Genomic DNA, 19,553 nt, shown 5'->3' on the forward strand with positions numbered 1-19,553 from the left:
ACTAAGCCAGCATGCCAGAAGTAGAGAGTCTGTGCACTGCAACGAAAGACCCCGCATGCTACAGCTAAGATCCAAAGCAGCCAGATAAACAAATAAACTAAAATAAACAAAATACACGCATTATTAGAAAAGTAGGGTAGCAGCTTCAGCAGGTTTCTCCAGGTGCTTAGAAAAATTTGAAGTTTAAAAAAAAGCATTTTTTCAATTTCAGACTGATTAGACTAGGCCATTTTGACATTTTCATGCTTTCAAATTCCTCAGCATCACAGATTTGACAATGTGCTAAACAGGCAGCATTAATAAAATAAAATACTTTTGTTTTCTTTTACTGACGCTTCTAAATTACTCTTTAGCTCTTTTATAGTTTGCTAGCATGTCCAACGTGTTCACTCTAGGAGTGAGTTCCTTTCCATGGTGTGTAAGCAGGGAGAATCATGGGAACTAGGGAAAACCAGGCCTTCTGGGTTCTCTCCACCATTCAGTGAAATAACTTGTAAGTTTGAAGGAGGGCAATGTGAGATGACATTAATATAAACCAAAAATACCTATTTTCCATCCCTATAGATTATTACTGAAGTCATGAGGAAGTCATAGCTTATAAAGTTTGATACACTACAATTTTCCAAGGGAGAAATACTAAATAGAACAGTGAACAGTTTTGCCCTGAGAACTTACTTAGCTAAAATCTCTACTTTATCTCAATGAATTCTTTAGTCTCGGACATAATCTTTGATTTGTTGGGGTGAGGGTAGGGAGATTCCCCCACCCCCCGCAAAGAATGCACACGTTGCCCAGAAATAATCATGAAATTTCACAGCAAAGAACATGGAAACAAATAGTATTATCTGAGGCTCACTAGCAATGCCTTGATGTATTAGGGACATATGCCCTTCTAAAAAACATTCCCGGCTTCCATTTTTTTCCTAATAAATTAAAAAGAATCTCCACTGAAGAGAGATGATTCTTTTTTAAAAGTGAAATGTGCATTTAAGATAAGGGTGGGATGGGGGTAGGGAAGGGAGGCTCAAAAAGGAGGCAATGTATGTATAATTATGGCTGAAATAAACACAATATTGTAAAACAATTTTCCTCCAATTAAAAAACAAAACAAACAAAATACAGAGCTTTCTTCTCTGTCAGTTCCAAGCTGAGGCACTCTTTTCAGATGAACAAAACTTACATCTCTAATTAACCATTTCCTTGGCACAGAGCTTCTCAAAACTAAGCTTTCAGAATTACTTATAAAAAAACTCAGCGTTTCAACTGGGTCCATAGAAGAACTCAAGAATTTGCATTTCTATTAACTTCCCTAAGGGGCTTCCCCGGTGTCTCAGACAGTAAAGAATCCGTCTGCAATCCAGGAGACCTGGGTTCGATCCCTGGACAGGGAAGATTCCCCTGGAGACTCCAGTATTCTTGCCTGGAGAATTCTATCTTCTCCAGCTCATGCTGATTCTGCTCCTTTGAGGAGCACGGCCTCAGCATACACAGAGTTACTACTGGCTAGGTCAACTCCTGGCTGGGCAGTTTTCTCCAAAACTCCACCAGAAAGGAAAGGCAAACACCACCCAAAAGCCAAACACACTTACATCCAATATTTGAATAACAGCGGTGGCCATTCCCTTTTGGGGGCTCATCCATATTGATTCTCTTTCTGGCCTCACACCACCCTCACTCTTGCCCATCCGAGGTGTGATTCTAGGGATTCTTCTCCTCACTGCCATCCTACAGGACTGTGGCCAGGTCTGTTCAACACGTCTTTCTCCCCAGATACAGGAGGAGTTTCCTCTAGTGGGCCCCCACTGGAGTGGACACAATCAGCTGGAATAAGACATTTCTGTCCAGCTGCTCTTTTGAACAAGAGGTATACTCAAGTTGTTGGCAACTGCCATGTTCTACCATATGGGCTGGGTATCAGAAAAAACCATTTATGAGCAGAGAAGCAGGGATGAGCAAGGACCTCCTGGGCTCCATACAGTCCCCTCCCCAAACCCCTGGCTTCAGTGGAGGCCTGACACCCTGCTGTCCCCCTGCCCTTGGGTTCACTCCATGAGTCAACCCCAAATGTGTTATGTGTGCCTGCTAAGTCATTTCCGTCAGGTCCAACTCTGCGACCCTATGGACTGTAGCCCTCCTGGCTCCTCTGTCCATGGGATTCTCCAGGAAAGAATACTGGAGTGGGTTGCCATGTCCCACTCCAGAGGATCTTCCCAACCCAGGGATCGAACCTGCGTCTCCTGCAGCTCCTGCATTGCAGGCAGATTCTTTACCACTGAGCCACTGGGGAAGCACCTCCCCCCCTGCAAAATGCGCACCCCCTATTAAATCCCCTTTCTTGTCTAAACTGGATGAAAAGGGTTTGTTACTTAAAACCAAAGGGGCCCTAATTAAAACTGTTAACAAAGTCAATCTTTGGGTACCTTTCCTCTCTGTTTCAGCTCACCTCAGAGATTGAATTCACCTTTAAACTTCATCCTACCCAAGTTTACCTGCTTCTCAATATCTCTGCATTGAAGCCCTTTCTTACATAGATGACTCCCTGAACTCTATATCACTATGTATTTCAAATCCAGGGCCTACCTGGATTCCTCTACAAGAGGCAATTATAATTTACATTTCCCTCCAAGACTAGGCAGGGATAAATGAATATAAATCAGAAATGAATATAAATCCATGTGCCTTCCATCTTTGAGCACGGAAAAAAGAAACCCAATATACATGTTTTGAATTAAGATCTAATGGGAGGTTTTATTTACCATGTTCAGTTCAGTTCAGTCGCTTAGTCATGTCCGACTCTTTGCAACCCCATGAATCGCAGCACTCCAGGCCTCCCTATCCATCACCAACTCCTGGAGTTCACCCAAACTCATGTCCATCGAGTCGGTGATGCCATCCAGCCATCTCATCCTCTGTCACCCCTTCTCCTCCTGCCTCCAATCCCTCCCAGCATCAGAGACTTTTCCAATGAGTCAACTCTTTGCCAAAGGATTGGAGTTTCAGCTTCAGCATCAGTCCTTCCAGAGAGCACCCAGTACTGATCTCCTTTAGGATGGACTGGTTGGATCTCCTTGCAGTCCAAGGGACTCTCAAGAGTCTTCTCCAACACCACAGTTTAAAACCACCAGTTCTTCGGTGCTCAGCTTTCTTCACAGTCCAACTCTCACATCCATACGTGACCACTGGAAAAACCATAGCCTTGACTAGACGGACCTTTGTTGGCAAAGTAATGTCTCTGCTTTTGAATATGCTATCTAGGTTGGTCATAACTTTCCTTCCATGTTAGATTAATTTAAATATCTAGTTTTTCATTAATGTCTCTGAATAACTCCAGCTTCCCAGCCACTTATTTTTATGGGATTCATATTTTTAAATGGCATTCTTATCTGCCTACTTCTTGGTTCAACCATAGATGTGGTATATTGTACATATGCATGACCAGGGAAAAGGGGGAATTTCTTTGTTTCTTTGAGTCTAGCCACTGCTCTTTTTTTTCTTTTTTAATTTATTGAAGTATGGTTGATTTACATTACAGCGACTTTTCTTAAAGCACAAAAGAGACAGAGTAGATAAAACTTTGTGTCACTTAGGGCACTACGTCATACCTGGGGTAACACATCTGCTCTTTAAGTTTTCAAAGTCACGAGATGCTGCAAATCCAGAGGTTAACAGTGACTTGATTCTCTTAGTCTCTCTGATGTTATATAGCCTCTGAATTTGATTTCAGGATTTGGGTCTTTTAAAATCAGGACTTCTGGGAATTTTCTTTGGCAACTATATGCAGCAGAAAAGTCTGATTATCTTGGCTACCTCATGTCACATAACAACAGGTAGTCCCAGATACCCAGTGGTTTTCTTAGAGAGGGTTGCTTTCTTTATGGTAATCAATTTACTTGCCCCAGCTGCCAGGCACTTGACTGCCCAACTAACAACTAGAAATAGGACTTTAGCCACAAGGAAGGAAGAAAACTCAGATTTTCCTAAACACACAGTGAATGAAAAATTTTGCCTTGTCACTAACACCTCTGTGTTTTCCTCATGAAACAGAAATGTCAATTTGGAAAACAATATAACTACAGAGGTTTCTCTACCTAGGAAAGTTTCACATGATATCTGACCTGGCCATGAGCCCAACATCCATCATGAAGGACTTAACATAAATTAATTTAAAACCGGAAATGAGGCAGCTGAAATTGTTGACTAGTTTCCCTCTTGTTAGTTCACGGAAAAGATTGAAAGAACCTAAGCTATGGCAGATCATAGTTTTGAAAGTCAAAGATATAAGTAACAGAGAAGAAAAATTCTCTTATTCCACATTTTAGGTATTCCTTGGGTCAAAACTTAAAGAAGGAAAAAAAAAATGTACGGTGATGCATGGGACATACTTTTCTCATCCAACTCTTCTGCACCATATGGATTTTCCCCAGGGGGACAGAAGACTAGAAAAGAAAATTAGCAAGGCAGGGACTCCCACACATAGGAATTCCTGTTGGGATATCAGATGAGAAGCAGCACTGACTACCTGCATAGACGCTACTCCTGTCTATATGGGGACAGGAAATACCACGGGAAAGGGGGCCCTGAGGACCCAGACAGGTCCTCTCCTCAGATGCCTTTCAGGGCATAAACACTGAATTGCTAAAATTATAACTTGAGGAACCACAGCATAGGAGGTTTTCTTCCTAACATCTTCCTTGTCCCAAGAGTACCAATCTGTCCGTGATTAGAAACACCAATGCCCACTTTAAACCTAATAAAAGGTGAGGTCTCTTTACCTTTGTGGCTTAGGAATGAAAAGACACTTATTATTTTCAAGTCACACTCCTATTTTTAGGAATGACTTGGAGACTTCTTCACAGTTTCCTGGCCACAATCTGCTAGACTGTATAAGTACGAAGTTCCAAGTGCAAAGCACTGATTGAATGCATTCCACTGCCCTGGATTACTTCTGACTGGACCACAAGCATCTAGAAGGTAGGGACTGTGGTACATATTTCTTTAACCTAAGTCAAAGCACACAGAATGCTTGGGAAATTTTTTCAGGGCAAAACATACTTATCTTAGTCTTCAAACAAGTTTTCATTTCCACAGCATGGAGCAGAGGAGATGCCTCTGGAAATATGAACGTGTCATCCATTCAACTATTGTCTTTTTTGTTTCCAAAAAGTTTGGTTGCACCCTACGGCTTTCGGGATCTCAGTTCCCAGGCTGGGGATCAAACCAGCAATGAAAGTACTCGGCAATGAAAGCAAGGAGTCCTACCCACTGGACCACCAGGGAATTTCCGATTCAACTATCGTGGAGTCCCACAGCATGTGTATTCACTAACACTCAACATAAGCATTCAGAAGAGCCATTACTGACCACAAATATCATTAAATGTGCATGGCTGCCTAGCTGCATTCTATTTCGGGGATCTCATTACTACCCAGGAAATGATTTCATACTTCATTGTCTCAAATCGCATCATCCAAAAGAATCAGGATAAAACGATTTCCTTAGAGAACGTCTTTCCTTCGATCTTGTGTTTGCATATTATCTTTGGGGGCCACCCCAGCTTTCTCGGCTCACAATGCTGGCTACACAGCAAACTCTGAAACAGAAATATTACACACTAGAATCTTACCATTAGGAGGGGACAGGAGTCACCGTCGGAAGAGAGTTAAAGTCATAATATGCAAGTCCATGTTATGAGAGAAGGAGGAGAGAGCTGTGTGACCTCCCTGAACTGACTGGAAAGCCAATAGATTACTGGATGTCACCAAGACCGTTTGACATAGGAGGGAGGGTTCAAATTATGAAAGCATGTTGGCCTGAACAAGTTTTCTTTTAAACTTGCAGCTTTTAGCAATTAGCACAACCTTTCGAGACCTCCCATTTACATAGGAGAAACCGTACCATCAGTTTAGAAAAATGGGGTGAGAGTAAGGATGTAATCATTGTCTTGTGCTTTATCTGTAACAAAATGTTCCCTAGAAGTTCCAGTGTGTTTTAAATTCACATCAAAGGAAGGAATTCTTAATCTCACCAACTGGCAAATACAGGAATTTCAACTGTTCAGATGCAATAATTTTAAGTAAATAATTATTAATTTCTTACTCTCCAACCTACCGGTCAACCAGACACACACAACTGCTGGTGAAGTGACACTAGGAAGGGGTCTCACTAATACGTTTCTTGCTTTCATCCTCCAAGCCTCGTAAATTACAAACTGAATTTACCAGCCTCCCAGTAGGATCCATGCCAGCATTCTGACTTTCTAAAAATTATCTTTAAGCAGCCATGAACTAAGGATGGGATGTGATTTGGTAAGCATTATTATTAACATAACTTTTCTTTCCCTGTTTTTAAAGTCATACTTTTCAATTTTATACTACACGTGTTTCTTGCTCTGTGCGTGTGCTAAGGCCCTTCAGTTGTGTCTGACTCTTTGCAACCCTAGGGACTATAGCCCGCCAGACTCCCCTGTCCATGGGATTCTCCAGGCAGAATACTGGAGTGGGTTGCCATGCCCTCCTCCAGAGGATCTTCCTGACCCAGGGATTAAACCTGTATCACTTACACCTTCTGCATTAAAGAACCTGCAGGTGGATTCTTTACCACCAGTAACACCTGGGAAGCACATACTTCCAAACACACTAAATTTTCCAAAACACACTAAATTTTTATCTGTTCTGAAGCTCATGGAACAGATAGGAGACTGGGTGGGAAAAGAAATCCAAAATACATGAATTTCAAATTCTAAACCGATCTGCCAAAATTGGATAAGCTGAAATGACATTTAGATACTAATAAAAATATTGTCTCAAGAACTTAGATTAATTACTGTAATATTCCATTATGAGAAATTTCTATTTATAAAATCTCATTGCTACTCTATTGCTAATCACTTCAAGTGCCACCTTAATGGTTTATTAAGTTCAGAAAAATATTTTTAATGGTTCGTAAAGAAAACAGTACGAAAACACCAAACTGCACAAGGTCCTCTATTAGGAAGGAAAGATATTTTGATCAATTAACAGAAGTGCTTTGCATGTCATTAGAACCCATTTAAAATTATGACCTACATCATCTTAGAAAAGCAACAGTGTTTCCCAACAATTTGCAGCCACAATCAGGAAAAGAGGAGCGTATTTAACAAGACAGGTACACCGTTAACATCCACAAACAAACTCATACATGAAACACATGAATTTAAGCCAGTCATTCCTGACTTTACCTGAATAATGCGATTTTGCTGCCAACAGGCTAATGTAACCCATGGGTAGCCCAGTTGGCTTGCAAGTGATGGTATCAGTATGTGAATATTTTAGAAGAAATCAAGTACCTGATAGTTTCATGAGAAGTTCAGATGCTGCTTTAACTGACATATCCTGTCTTAGTACGTTGCCCTTTGCTTCCTGGGGCTTAAGCGTGTCCTCAGAGATGCTCGCGGCTGACACTTCAGACTCGGGGCTGAACACATAGCTGGACCGAGGCAATGTGACGCTTAGGGTCTCCTCGTCCTTAGGCTCCTCTTTTACTTTAAAATTGAGATTCATGGGCTCCTTCTGATTTGCAGCTGTCAAAAGAAGAAAGGGATTACATACATATACATATATGAGAGACCATTCCTGCTCTTAGCTGCTCCCTACTTAATGAAGTTTGGAATGCATGAACACATCAAGCTAGCACCAGAGCGACCACAGCCCCATCAAAACAGGCTGAGCCCTCGGCACAAAAATACAAGACACTCCATGAGAGCAGGACTTAGGAGGGTGTGGGCTTCTGAATCTCCGGAACGTATCCTATTTCAAGAAGTGCTATCTCTACTAAGTGTCTGGGCATTTTCTCTTTGGTTTCCCTCGGTGTCTTCTTTCCAGTATATGTCGCTGCCTCTCTGACCCCTTAGCACTCTCCCTACCTAATCCTGTTATAGAATAATGCATTCCAACAGTTACTCTGCCATAAAACATTGAATAGAAACATGTTAGTCGCTCAGTGTGTCTGACTCTTTGCGACCCCATGGACTGTAGCCCCCCAGGCTCCTCTGTCCACATAATTCTACAGGCAAGAACACCAGAGTGGGTTGTCATTTCCTTTTCCAGGGGGTCTTCCAGACCCAGGGACTGAACCTCGTCTCCCACGTTGCAGGCAGATTCTTCATGGTCTAAGCCACCAGGGGAGACCCTAAACATGAGTTCATGGCAATAATCCAAGCAAAACCCTAGACAGCAGTGGTCAGGTGAGGACGGAGAATCTGTCAAAGAGGAAAGCTCAGCACAGAGATGTGCTACTTTCGCCTTATCATATAAGCTGCTGCTGCTGCTGCTAAGTCGCTTCAGTCGTGTCTGACTCTGTGTGACCCCACAGACGGCAGCCCACCAGGCTCCCCCGTCCCTGGGATTCTCTAGGCAAGAACACTGGAGTGGGTTGCCATTTCCTTCTCCAGTGCATGAAAGTGAAAAGTGAAAGTGAAGTCACTCAGTCGTGTCTGACTCTTAGCAATCCCATGGACTGCAGCCCACCAGGCTCCTCCGTCCATGGGATTTTCCAGGCAAGAGTACTGGAGTGGGGTGCCACTGCCTTCTCTATAAGCTGACGCTACAGCCCCACAAAGAGTGGGGCAGGTATTTGGCTCTTTCTGGCCTATATCTTATAGTCCAAATTATCTCCTAGCCCATAATGGGCATTTTTAAAGGAAAAAAATATATATTATTTTCTAAATGTAATTTTAGTTTTGCAGAGAAGCTGCACAGATGATAGAAAAAGTTCCCACACATCCTTCACCCAGAGTTTCCTAAAGTTAACATCTTACGTAACCATGGGGCATTTGTCAGAACGAAGCAATTCCCATTGCTATGATCTAAGATCCAGATTGTAGTCAGATTTCACCAGTTTTTCCACTGAAGTCCTTTTCCATTTCTAGCATGGTTGGCTGGTGTGGTGTGTGTGGTCAGAGCAAAGCTGACTGGCCTATTATGGGATGGATTCTGCGGCTCGGCTATACCACAGCAAGTCTTCCCCACTGCGCTACATACTACTTCCTGGTCTTCCTGGGGAAAAACCAAGAAGGAAGACAAGCAGCCTCTGGAGCCACTTGCCACTTTCACAGGCATCTCGCTTCCCTTTAAAGGGTCATAGTAGGAAAACTTTAGGTTGGTTGTATTAGGTATACTGGTATTTTGAGAAAGAAGATCTCATCCCAATACAGAAATTTCAGAAATGCTTACTAGAATGAGCCTTAAGCTGACACCTGCTTAACAAAGAAAAATAATAAAAGGATAAATCCCCAACGCAAACACCTATCACCCCCTGCCCACCACCTGCCTCCAGTCAATAGGTAAGCACCAAGTCCTTTCTTTCTGTCTCATGCCCCACTAAGAATATTTATTCTGGAACCAGAAGTTCACACAGACCAGCCTATTTGGAAACTGGACCCCAGAAGGCTAGAGACCTTTGGAAGTTTTACTACCAGAAAGATGAAGTGTGTGTGCATGCTCAATTGTGTCCGACTCTTCGTGACCCCATGGACTGTAGCCCGCCAGGCTTCTTCATCCATGGGATTTTCCAGGCAAGAATATTGCAGTGGGTTGCCATTTCCTTCTCCAGGGGATCTTCCCGGCCCAGGGATAGAACCCACATCTCTCGTGTGTCCTGCACTGGCGGGCAAGTTCTTTACCACCGCGCCACCCGGGAAGTCCAGACAGATAAAGAGCTAGGACTGAAACCCAGGTCTGTGGATTGTCCACTTTGTACCCCTTCCCACTTCCATCACACCATCCCTCCATCTCTGGTCTCTGTGTTACACCAACACTTGAGTGGAACTTGACCTTCACGTCTTTGCTAAAATACCACCCTCTCGATGCCCTGACCATCCTAATCAAGACTGCCACCCCCACCCCCACAGTACCCCCAATCTCTCTTACCCAAATTTAACTTTCCTTTTCACTCCAAAATGTTTATCACCGGAAAACACTTCACTGTGGACTGAGTTTTATCTGCCCACCTCCCCGGATACATATACGGAAGGCCTAACTCCCACTGTGACTGTATTTGGAGACGGGGAGGTAATTGGCTAAATGAGGCCGTTAGGGTTGGGTGTGACCCCGATACAATATGTTCGGTGTCCTGAGAATGAACACGGCACAAAGGATGTGCACACACAGAGTAAAGACCACGAGGGACATGGCAAGAAGGCAGTCATCTCAGAGCCGAGGAGAGAGGCCTCAGGAGAAACCAAACCTGCCCGCACCTTGATCGCGAACCTCCAGAATGATGAGAAATACATTTCTGTTGTGTGAGCCACCGAGGCCGTGGTATTTTGCCAAGACAGCCCCAACAGATGAACCCATACTACACCATTCTCTTGTTTATTATGTTAACAATTTATGGTCTACTTCTCCAATGCCAGTGCAGGACACACAAGAGATGTGGGTTCTATCCCTGGGCCGGGAAGATCCCCTGGAGAAGGAAATGGCAACCCACTCCAGTATTCTTGCCTGGAGAATCCCATGGATGGAGGAGCTTGGTGGGCTACAGTCCACGGGTCACAAAGAGTCGGACACGACTGAGCAACTTCACTTTCTCCAGTTCAAAGATAGGTTTTCATGAAGGCGATGACCTTTACGGGGTTTTATTTCTTTTTATTTTTCTACTTTCTCCCTCAAAAAATTCTTTTTATTGTGAAATAAAATGTCATTAAAAAATGTGCATAAAACTGATATGTAGAGTTTAACAGGTAGTTACAAAGTGAATGACACTGTAAAAATCCTTTTGGGTCAAGAAATAGAAAAGTCCTGTTTACTTAACAAATAGGAAGCTCATGTGTCGGGCTGGTGGGCCTCTGGGCTCCACTTTATGAAGAGAGGTGTGTCTGTCACGGGCACCCTTCCTGAGGTCTGGGGAGTACGTTCACGCTCAGCCGCTGCAGCCGTGTCTGACTCTTTGTGACCCCGTGGACCGCAGTCTGCCAGTTTCCTCTGTCCATGAGATTCTCCAGGCACGTATGCTGGAGTGGGTTGCCATGCCCTCCTCCAGGAGACCTTCCTGACCCAAGGATGGAACCTGCATCTCCTGCATTTCCTGCACTGCAGGTGGGTTCTTTATCCACTGAGCCATCTGGGAAGCCCAGGGAGTATATGAAGCTTTTCAAAAGTGAGCTAGGATGGATAGCGGATGCTCACTGCATCCTGTCTACTTCCCATCATCACAGGCAATGACCTTTTTTTATAAATGCTGATGTACCTTGAACGTGAGGAACAGGGCCTGGAACAACACAGCAGCAGCAGTACCTTGAATGTGTAGAACAGGGCCTGGAACAACACTTAGTAGGTGCTCAACATAGATTTGTTGAATGAATAAAATATGTTGGTCACAAATCAGTGATATCTCTTGGCACTCCATTACAACTCATGGTAAACAAGAACCATGAATCCCAAAATATTTTACCAAAGGCAATCAGAAGTGCTCTCCCAAGGTATCATTAGATCTGGGATACAACTTCCCAGCCCAGAGAAAGCTAAAGGCTCTGCTACTGTACTACAGCTCTCACTGAGGTGTCTCTGAATGATCTTGGACTTCGGTATTACTAAAGGAGGAACCCAGAAGAATCTCCAGAAAACAGTTGAAAATCTAGTCCACTGGGGAGAATGCCATTGGAAACCAAACCCAGGAAAACAAAGCCGTGCCTAGAGCAATGTTCAAGCACGTGTTTTGGACCTCTACAGAAGGTAACTCCTAAGAGAATCCTGTTTGTTTAGCACATTTCTCCCCTTTCAACTACTTCTGGAGGGCTTTTTACCAGCCATCTCCTAAAGTTTCTCTCACCTAAGCCTTTCTTCCAGAATCCTTCATAAAACCTTTTCCAAGAGTATCGTAATTTAGTGGACACAGAGTAATTAAATGGATGCTGTCTATTAAGTCTGTAACTTCAGTTCTTTGGGAAGGAACAATACAAAGTGAGTGGTTATGTATTTTTAAAAATGCTTTCAGTTCAGTTCAGTCGCTTAGTCATGTCCGACTCTTTGCGACCCCATGAATCGCAGCACGCCAGGCATCCCTGTCCATCACCAACTCCCGGAGTTCACTCAAACTCACGTCCATTGAGTCGGTGATGCCATCCAGCCATCTCATCCTCGGTCGTCCCCTTCTCCTCCTGCCCCCAATCCCTCCCAGCATCAGGGTCTTTTCCAATGAGTCAACTCTTCGCATGAGGTGGCCAAAGTACTGGAGTTTCAGCTTTAGCATCAGTCCTTCCAAAGAAAACCCAGGACCAATCTCCTTTAGGATGGACTGGTTAGATCTCCTTGCTGTCCAAGGGACTCTCAAGAGTTTTCTCCAACACCACAGTTCAAAAGCATCAATTCTTCGGTGCTTATTCTTTTTTATGGTCCAACTCTCACACCCATACAGGACCACTGGAAAAACCATAGCCTTGACTAGATGGACCTTTGTTGGCAGTGCTTTAGATTTGCATATTTTATTTTTGAAACTTAAAAAAATTCTAAGGTGAGGCTAGGAAAGAGATAAGAAACTGCTGGAGCCCTAGAAGCAAATCCCAACTATTGGAGAGGACAACCATTGAGCTAATGTTCTGTGAAGGTATAAGGCAGCTTTTGGGAGCGTTAGTCAGAACACATGCTATATAAGATTTAAGTGGAAAAAAAGATATTTGGCATTGGTAGCACAACCCAAATTTAACAGAATTGCAATGACACTTAAAAAAAAATACACAAGCTGTATGTTGCTGTTTTTGTTGCTATTTTATAAATTTGCAAGGTACTTTATACCTGGTTTTCATTCTGACAATGTCAAGAATGGCATAAAATGAGCAATGTGCTAGGGAGATGTAAATGTAGCTAATGACATATCAAAAAATATGTGGGAAACCCTCATTCGTCCAAGTTTAAATTTCCCAAACACTTGGGTCTAAATAGATGATATAAAAATAGCAATATGAAGGCTACACTGCTTTCTTTCAATTACCAGAAATATTTGCACTGAGAATAGTATATAAAGCCTTATATTTTAAAATTAATGACAATAATTGCCATCATTTTTTACTATTGTACTTTAAAAAAACCTATTATCTTTTACAGAGAAAGGTGGAACTAAAGATGTTGTCTTTCTCTTTGGGGAAATTGCTAGAGAAAAGCAGTAATTTATGACTCACTGCCTAGTCTTTGCTTCAGTCTTACCACTAAGAAGATCTGAGCACATACGGAACTCAATTCATAAAGAACTTTCACAGCAACTGCCTTGACTTCTGTTTATGTATCTTAAAGGTTCCAGACACTCGACTTAACACAGCAAGGAAGCCCAACTAACCAAGAGACCCCTGTCTCTCACTGTTCAAGCATTTTGTGACCTGAGAAAATTATAACTAAAAATTATGTATATCTGTTAAGTCAATGCACTCAACAGAGCTGGGTTGCCACTGAAAGGAAATAAATCAGTTTTTTTTCTAAATCAGGATTTAGAAAGGATTCAAGATAAATGCTAATATGGGAAGGGAATGGGGAAGCCACTAGGATAAAATGATTCCAAGTTTCTAATTCTAATAGGCCAGCATTAATGAGTTGTAAAAGGAACCGTCGTTCTAGCAAGGTGTCATCAGTGTCATCAATACACATTGAGATTCCATCCAAGCCCCTCCCATCTCTGACCCCAGTACAATGCTATATAACTTCCTTAAAGACCATTATTTGGAGACTTCCCTGGTGGTACAGTGGCTAAGACTCTATGCTGGGCCTGGGTTCGATCCCTGCTTAGGGAACTAAATCCCACACATCACAACTAAGAGATTGTATGTCACAACTAAAGATCCCATGTACCACGACTAAGACCCAGCACAGCCAAATAAATAAAATATATACATTTTAAAGACCACTACTTGTTTTAATGACGCACACAAATAGCATTTGAATTGTTATACAGGAATCGATCCTTCCATCAACCACAGGAGACAAGTATTATTACCATCTTCATCTTAGAGGCGGAGAAGGCAAATGGCACCCCACTCCAGTACTCTTGCCCAGAAAATCCCATGGATGGAGGAGCCTGGTGGGCTGCAGTCCATGGGGTTGCACAGAGTCGGACATGACTGAAGCAACTTAGCAGCAGCAGAAGCAGCAGCATCTTAGAGGTGAAGGAACCAAGGACCCAAGAGGTTAAGGGCCTGACTCCTTCAAATCAGACACTAGACTTCAGGGTTTCTTGCTGAAAACACACCCAAGCTCTCTCCTTTCTCTCCGACACAGTCCAAGTGCCTTTAAGGATACTGAGCCAAGCAGTTGCACCGTGGGCGTTGGACAGAAGTGATCTGGCGTGAACTAAGCATCGTTAGTGAGAAATGAGGAAAGGGTGGGATGTAACCTGAAAGAAAGGGACATTTTCTGGTAGGGAAGAATTTTCTAAAGATCTAAGAGGGCGGGAGAAGAAGAGTTTGCAACATGACTGCTTCTGTTTCGCCTTGTCCATTCCCTCTGGTGAAGGAAAAGGACACTTTCCTTGAGTTTAATAAGACAGAGCTCGCTTTCAGTTCAGAGTCTGGCAGTTTTGTGACTACTGAGTTGCTCCATGAAAAAGTTAGGCCGTTGAGAATTTTATTTACTACCTCCCCCTAAAGCAGAGCCAAAGACTCCTGGACCAGGAAGGGACCGCAGATTGGTGGTTTTCAAAAAGTATCCCAAGGAACCCTAGGTCAAGCGTCAGGGGTTCCAAAAAATATCAGTTTCAAAGTGAAGCTTTTAAAATTATTTAACTTAAAAGCTCATTTTAAAATGTGGATCCTTAAATAAAGGATTTTATCCTTGGATAAAATGTCCTTTAACAAGTTAATTCGGTCTGGTGTATCACTTGTTCTTCCTGCCTCATAGGAGTGGCAGCATTTTGGTTATATGTGGCTTCCCCAGTGTCTCAGTGGTAAAGAATCCATCTGCAATGCAAGAGACACAGGAAACGCGGGTTTGAGCCCTGGGTCATGAAGATCCCCTGGAGGAGGGCATGGCAACCCACTCCGGTATTCCTTGCCTGGGAAATCCCATGGACAGAGGAGCCTGGCAGGGGACAGTCCATGGGGTCGCAAAGAGTCAGACACGAATCAAGCGACGGAGCACATGCGCTAATCTTTCCAAAAACCCAGGCCTATGCATGTAAGATGCACAGTTATGGCATCAGTAGGGTCTACACGCCTGCCTTAAGTCAGGCTTCCTCAGCCTCAGCAACACTGACATTCTGGGCTGGATAATTTGCTTTGGGGAAATTATCCTATAAACAGAAGGGGGTCCAGGAGCATTCCTAGCCTCTACCCATTATATGCCAACAGCATTTCCCAGCCATGAAAACCATTTCTCTGGACACTGCAACTACCCCCTGAGCATGCCTCTGGTGGAGGAACATTGCCTTAACCTAGGTGTAAGAAAAGTTTCCAGTGCGTCTACTGTGATGAAGCTTCTGACCATGGCTGACAGACGGAAACACGTTCACATATGCAGATATAGTTGGTGCCGTCATTTATAGGGCACTTAGTATGGGCTTCCCTGGTGGCTCAGAGGTTAAAGCGTCTGCCTGCGATGCGGGAGACCCGGGTTCAATCCCTGGGTCGGGAAGATCCCCTGGAGAAGGCAATGGCACCCCACTCCAGTACTCTTGCCTGGAGAATCCCATGGACGGAGGAGCCTGGCGGGCTACAGTCCACAGGGTCACAAAGAGTCGGACACGATTGAGCAACTTCACTTTCACTTAGTATGGGCCAGGGAGTATTTGGATTAATTTATCTGATCCTCTCAACAACTCCTTGAAGTAGTACTACCATTGTTCCCACTGTGTAGATGAAAAAAGAGATTAAATAAACTTTCAAATATCAGTTAAGAGAGTAATGCATGCTCATGTGTGTGCAATTGTGTTTAACTCTTTGCGACCCCATGGACTGTAGCCCACCAGGCTCCTCTGTCCATGGGATTTCCTAGGCAAGAATGCTGGAGCAGGTAAGCATTTCCTTCTTCAGAGAATCTTCCCAACCCAGGGATCAAACCCACATCCCTTGAGTCTCCAGCACTGGCAGGCAAATTCTTTACCACTAGCACCATCGGCAAAGCAACTGAGTAATAACCAAATAGTTAATATAGAATTATAGATGGCTTTAGGGCCTATTGAAAGTTTAGGATGGTTTGTGTCTGCCCTTTATTATGATAAGGAATAAGAGCAGTTGCTAAATGTGTCAACTTAGAAGCAAAAACTTTTTATTATCGTACTCTCCTTTCAAGCAGCTGAACAAATTTAATTAAAGGGATCACAAGATTACAAGGCGAATTGTTAAAAATATTATCTCATTTGTCACAATGCCCTTGTGTAAATGATATTTTTTGAAGCTGCAATCAGCAAAATAAATTTATAGAAACATACTAGATGCTAATACTGCTCATAACACTCATCATAACACTAATTTTATGTTTGGGGCTTATCACTTAGCAACTTTTTTTCTAATTGCTGGACTTTTAGAAGAAATAAATATAATAAATGAGAATGTAAAAGATAAAATTAAATTTTTAAATACATAAATTATGTATTTTTTGTGCTTTATATATTGAGTCTGCACATTAAGATTTTGCTTGATAAAAATGGATTTAATTGTTTAAAAACAAACACACAAAATGAAAATCACTGCTGTTATTCAACCCATTATTTTACAATAAGAAAATACAGTCTCAGAGAATGATACGACCTTTTTAAAGTCATACAGCTCATTCATGATAGAATCAGAGCTCAACTCTCCAGATTACAAATCAGGGCTGTTAAGAGTGACCCAAGTTCCCTTGTAACCATATGTAAGGATGTATGATCTGTTTGGGTATCTGGGATTTTTTTTTTTTTTTGACTACTTGATGCACTTGGTGTGAGAAGAAAATAAATTGCCTCCTGAAGTCATAAGGAAAGCCAAGATTTCATTAAATAATAGCTAATAACAGTGAAGCATATTATATTCAAATAGAAGGTTTCAAACATTAGCTAAATATTTTCAGATCTTGTTCTCTCATAAGGTAAACCACTTAATTGGTCTTAAGTCATTTTATATTTAGTGTTTAGGAAAGTCTTAACCATCTTATATTTCTCATTGTATTTCATTACATTTTTTATCCCCATATGAGCTAATCCTAAGTCACACTTCAGGATCTATGTCCCCAGACCAGGACCACGCAAGTCTCCTGTGAAGCTACTGCGATTATAGACATAGTAACAAAGAGAAAACAAAAGTGCCTCTGGAGCAAGGTCAAGGGTAATAACAATAAGCAACGCCACAGACCTTTAAAATAAATAAATAAAGCTTTTCTCTGTCAACCAAACTATTCCAAGCCACACACAATGAGCAAGCGTGGCTATCTGCAGTCAGCACTTAACAGAGAGGATCTCTCCCTTGTCCAAAGCAGGAAGAGCCAGTACTGAAAAACCAATCAAGCCTCAAGCCAGGAGTAAACGGGAAAGAAAACTGCACTGTAAATTCATGCTATTAACATATCCAAAAAAAAAAGATAAATTGTACAGAAAGCAGTGAAGTGACTTATATGTAGGAACAGCTTGGGGTGACTTGAGACCAGGAAGAAGAAAAACTAATGATTGGATAACAGACTTCCAGCACTTTCCAGGGAAGTCGGTGCCCATCTGCCCTGAATGACATCTCCTCTTGATGGCCCCACCTGTCATTTTAAATGACTATACGTTTGGTTCACACACCGATATTGTAATGTGTTGTTTTTTTTTTTTGTCTTCATGCAACACCCACCCAGAGAGTCTGAAGAACTCCACCAAACGATGATTGTGATTCCTCTCCCTGAAAACCCACCCGTTTTGTCATGTGACTCCACAGCTCCTGCCATTAAGAGATGGAGATTCTCCTGCCCTTTGAATCTGGGCTGCAGTTGTGGTTGGCTTTGGTCACTGGAAGGTGGTGGAAGTGATGCTGGGCCGGTTCTGAGTCCAGCCCCCTGAGGCCAGAAGCACTGCTGCTCTATCCAGCTGCCACATGGGCGAGCTTGGGCAAACCCACTGAAGGATGGAAGACCCTGGGGAACACAGAGAGGCCATCCTGGCCAGAGCCATCAGAGACCAGCCATGCCCCAGCAGCCTGGCAAGGTCCTGTGACCGATGAGTCAGGCCAGGAGAGACCGGAAGAAGCACCCTGGGCAAAGACGCCCGAGCTCATGAGCTAAGTGAACGGCCATTGTGTTGAGCTGCTGAAGTGCAGACAGGCTGTTACTTCACTGTATGCAAGACTCTGGTTCCTAGACTTGGCCCTACCAGCCGAGTTCCTGGTCAACACCAAGGTGCTCACACTGTTGGAGGCTCCCTTTTGCTTTCTTTCCATGGATCATCTTTTCCATCCAGCCTCTTGGCAGCACTACAGAGTTGGTTGTGAATTTGAAAATCTTTCTCTTCCTAAGTGAAGTAGCATCACAACCTCTGAAAACCTGACTTCCAGAATAGATATGACTAATGAAACATCTTTCTTATCATCTACCGCAGAATGCACTGTGGACGATACTGCACAAAGATAAAGACATTAAAAAGGAAATATTATCTCTTCCTGAACCCTGCCCACCCCCCCTCCACCCCGCCCAGCAATCTGAAACAGAGCTGCAGAGGCAAGACTAAGACACAATCAATAATACAACTACCAACCTGGGTCTTAAGACTCAGCGGAGGTGACAGCACAATGAGCAGAACTGGGGCGGGGACAGTAGGGGCAGGTATCGCAGCAAGGAGCCTCAATATCGCTAGGAATTCTCTACACAGATATAGAACCACGGGGGTCAGAGGCGCACTAAACTAGTTTCTTTCTTTCTTCTTTTTTTTGCGAGGATCTTTGTTCCTCAACCAGGGATCAAACATGTGCCCCCTGCAGTGGAAGCACAGATTCCTAACCTCTGGGCCACCAGGGAATCTCCTAGTTATTTTAGTTTTGATAATATTATTAATTCTTTTTAGAACCCACCCCCTCCCTCCGTTTTATCTAACAGGAGAAGGATACATGGAACTCCATGGTTCAAATGACCAGACTCCTGGAACATGAGTGAAGGCAGGTAAATGGAAATGATGGGGTGTGTCTATGAGCTGGTGAAGACTCAGCATTTTTCTTTAGAGGGGATACAGTTGCTCAGTAGAAAGGAGCCAGGCTTGGGCACAACCTGATGTCAGAAGTACTGGAAGGGTCCATTAACGCCTTGGCAGCCTGGAAGGGGGATGCTCCTGGGGTGGCGAGAGGCATCAGGGAGGGAGCCGGAGGGGCAAGCTGATTACACGTGAGGGTGACGGCCCCCAGAGAGGCTGCCCTCCAAAGGACAGACTGTGGGTGTATTTTGAAGACACAAAAAATTTAACCAGATTAGTGACTGAATTAGCATGCATTAAAAAGGATGCCATGGTTTGAAGCCAAGGAAAATAAACAGTAAAGCAGACGGAGGTCAAGACACTTCGCTCAACTGAGAAAAAAAAAAAAATTAGGTAATAGCTCATTAAGTGCTCAGGAGCCAAGCTTTGCCGTTAGGCAGTTTGCTCTATCCCTTGCCCCTGAAACTTTC

At 43.2% G+C, this 19,553-nt stretch overlaps 1 protein-coding gene across 3 annotated transcripts in view; it reads right to left on the reverse strand.

Annotated features, from left to right (window-relative positions):
- ZNF827 (zinc finger protein 827) overlaps window positions 1-19,553 on the reverse strand; it is a 191,814-nt gene that overhangs the window by 108,351 nt on the left and 63,910 nt on the right. For all 3 annotated transcript variants that reach the window (XM_018061580.1, XM_018061582.1, XM_018061581.1), the window contains exon 5: window positions 7,325-7,558. In XM_018061580.1, coding sequence (XP_017917069.1) covers window positions 7,325-7,558 — 234 coding nt within the window. The remainder of the gene's footprint in view (window positions 1-7,324; window positions 7,559-19,553) is intronic.

The sequence above is a fragment of the Capra hircus genome, chromosome 17, assembly GCF_001704415.2.
Source record: "Capra hircus breed San Clemente chromosome 17, ASM170441v1, whole genome shotgun sequence".
NCBI lineage: Eukaryota > Metazoa > Chordata > Mammalia > Artiodactyla > Bovidae > Capra > Capra hircus.